At 42.2% G+C, this 2,841-nt stretch overlaps 1 protein-coding gene across 2 annotated transcripts in view; it reads right to left on the bottom strand.

The window, feature by feature from the left end:
- LOC107683822 (MAP/microtubule affinity-regulating kinase 4-like) overlaps nucleotides 1-2,841 on the bottom strand; it is a 62,307-nt gene that overhangs the window by 6,667 nt on the left and 52,799 nt on the right. For both annotated transcript variants that reach the window (XM_016479866.1, XM_016479867.1), the window contains one exon: nucleotides 334-609. In XM_016479866.1, coding sequence (XP_016335352.1) covers nucleotides 334-609 — 276 coding nt within the window. The remainder of the gene's footprint in view (nucleotides 1-333; nucleotides 610-2,841) is intronic.

Below are 2,841 nucleotides of genomic sequence, written 5' to 3'. Positions count from 1 at the left end.
TCAGTGGCTGCTGATACAAAAAGAACCAATCAGCTGCACCATGTGAATAATGATCTCATTATATCAGATTGAGTTAGAACCTATCAGCCTGCGCCATCTAGAGTTTCATGACAGAACTTTGCATTAATCCTTATAGTTATGTTTATAGTTATCGTTCTTCAGTGTGAACAGGCCATAAAAACATCCTCAGACAGCACAATGCTAACTCTAATAGGTGGAATATTTGGAAAGAGCGAACTGATGGTGTGGAACTTGATTTATTTGGATCTATTTTTATCTATAATATTCTTAGTCATTATGGTTTACAAGATGAAACCGTCGCTCTCTTCTTACCTGCGGGTAAGTTTTGAGGTCAGCTTAGTGAACAGGTTTGTTGTGGCACGGCTACGGGAGTGGGGAAGAGGACTGGCTTCGTGGGAGAGGGTGGGTGAGGTGGGGGGTGCGTGGGTGGGAGGCCGGTGGTCCCGGAGCTGACCCCCGTGGAAGGTGCTGCGGATGGTAGAGCCCCTCGTCAACCGAGAACGCTCGGAAGATGTGGAGCTGGAGGCCCCGGCCCCAGAAATGCTGTGGGTGGACGGGGAGGCTGGAGGTAATCGATGTGACAAGGAGCTGAGGAAAGAGACAAGAAAACATGGATGGAAATTAAATTCCCCTTGAACTGAAGTTGGGTGTGACTCGTCCGCCATTACTTTTGCTATGGACATGAATGATGCCCACCCAGAACAACCGTTGTAGGATTCGAACAACCAACCAGAACATTATGGTAGCAAGTTGTGCATGGGCAAACGTGCAAAAATGCATGTGAAAATGCAAAAATCTAGCTTTAAATAAAGCTGACAGTGCAGTGATACAATATGTCATTAATCCTGCTTATTAGCAATCATCGTAGCTCTAACTGGAGGTTACTTTGATAGCAGAACTTTAATCCATAAGACAAAGTCCATAACGAAACACAGTAACAGCTCTGTAGCGATACGATTAGACTAATATCAGATCTCGAGGCTCAGAGAGGCAGCTCTTGTTGGGTTTAGTTGAGCATAAATGTGAGGCAAGATGCTGAGTCACTGAGGCATGAGCTCTCTTGTGTTTTTATTCCCATCTCAGAAACAGCCACTTAAGGCAAATTAAAACTGAACCCTTAGCGGAAAAAAGCTTGCACACGACTGCACATCTGAATGCTGGAGACAGTGATATGCAGAGAATGGAGACGGTTAGAGAACTCTCTTTATTTTCTGTTTATTAAACTAATCCGAACCAGGGAAACAGGAGAGAAAGTCAAACGACAAAGAAAAATGATGACCCACAATGCTACTGATATTACTAAGGTGTTCAAAGTGGTGGTTAGCAGCTTTGGGTGGTTACCAGGGTGTTGTTACCAAGGACTAGGGGTGTAACGATGCACCCAGAGCCGGTTGAAAATTGATACATATATGAGACAATTCAAATCGGTTGAGATGTTAAACGAATCGCGATACAATTGGGGGTAGGAGTTTATAGGAGTGTATCTCTAAGGGAACTGACTGTCTTTAGAAAAGTTTAGATGGTATTTTCTTTTCATCTTGCCTCTGTATATAATGCATATTAAAGTAGTGTTCATAAGAACAGTGCTGCTTTGTTTACAGCGGCAACCTAGGAAACGCTGTATAGCTGCTGGTCCATAAGCGCCACCTGCTGTCAGAGAGTGAATTTGCATCTCATTCAGCTAGTCTACTGTTGTTGTTTCATGCAGATATGTTTTATGTAGTATAGTTTTACAAAACTAAATTTAGACCATTCTGTTTTTGTTTCAAATTTTGAAATTATACAATCTAATTTAGATTAAAATAGCTCATGCTGCATGTATGCAGCATCTTTATTTGGATCGTGATTAAAATATGAAGAGTTTATATGAAGAGATTTCTTTTATTTGTGTTATTTATATATTTGATTTGGGTTTTGTTTTAAAATTTCTAATTAGTTTTGATATTTGACAAAATTAACTTTCACAAAGAAATGCGAAGCATTTTTTCCAATCAATAATAAAAGAACACCTTTTCATTTATAATTTTTCTTAAATTTCATTTTGTTAAAAAAATTGTGAGAAAATTGTATCGTGAAATTAGTATGGAGACTCATATCGCGTGAGTTGACTGAATCGTTACATCCCTACCAAGGACATCCCTACCTTGAACACTGTTGGAATTGCTTAGACAAGCAGTAGCATACCTCTCCTTTTGATGAGCAATAGGAATAGGGATGCTTTCCATAGCAACCAGCACTACTAATGTCTCAGTTCAGATGGGTTCACAACGCAGACGTGCCGCTCTTGGCAGCAGACTGCCTCTGTCCCACCAGGTTTTGACATAAATCTAACAGATCTCACATGCTGCCTCAGTCTGCCCACTGGCCCCGGGCCACTTCACTTAATGCTCTAAATAACCCTATGCTGATGGACCTCACACACACACACACACACACACACATATACACACACACACACACACACACACACACACACAGGATTTCCTATAACAGAGTTTCACATATTAGCTTCCATTGGTCGGAAACTCTGCAGTCATTAATAGCAGTTCTGGGCAGAAAATTGAAACAGCTTGAGTGTATTCAGTGTGTATATGGGGTCCAAGAAATTTGAGACTAGTCTGGGATTTAAAATCTCAGAATTTATGTTTGAGGATTTTAAAGGGGTCATATGATCTCGACCCCGCCGCCTCAGCTTACTCTAGCCCGGCCTCAGCTCACGCTAAGCCGGGGCTTCTACTCACGCTAGCCCGGCTTCAGCTCACTCTAGCCCGGCCTCAGCTCACGCTAAGCCAGGGCTTCCCCTCACGCTAGGCCGCTGTG

Source organism: Sinocyclocheilus anshuiensis, unplaced genomic scaffold, assembly GCF_001515605.1.
Source record: "Sinocyclocheilus anshuiensis isolate Anshui unplaced genomic scaffold, SAMN03320099.WGS_v1.1 scaffold2925, whole genome shotgun sequence".
In the NCBI taxonomy this organism is placed as follows: domain Eukaryota; kingdom Metazoa; phylum Chordata; class Actinopteri; order Cypriniformes; family Cyprinidae; genus Sinocyclocheilus; species Sinocyclocheilus anshuiensis.
Note: the sequence above shows the minus strand (reverse complement) of the source record. Positions and strands in the feature narration are given on the sequence as shown.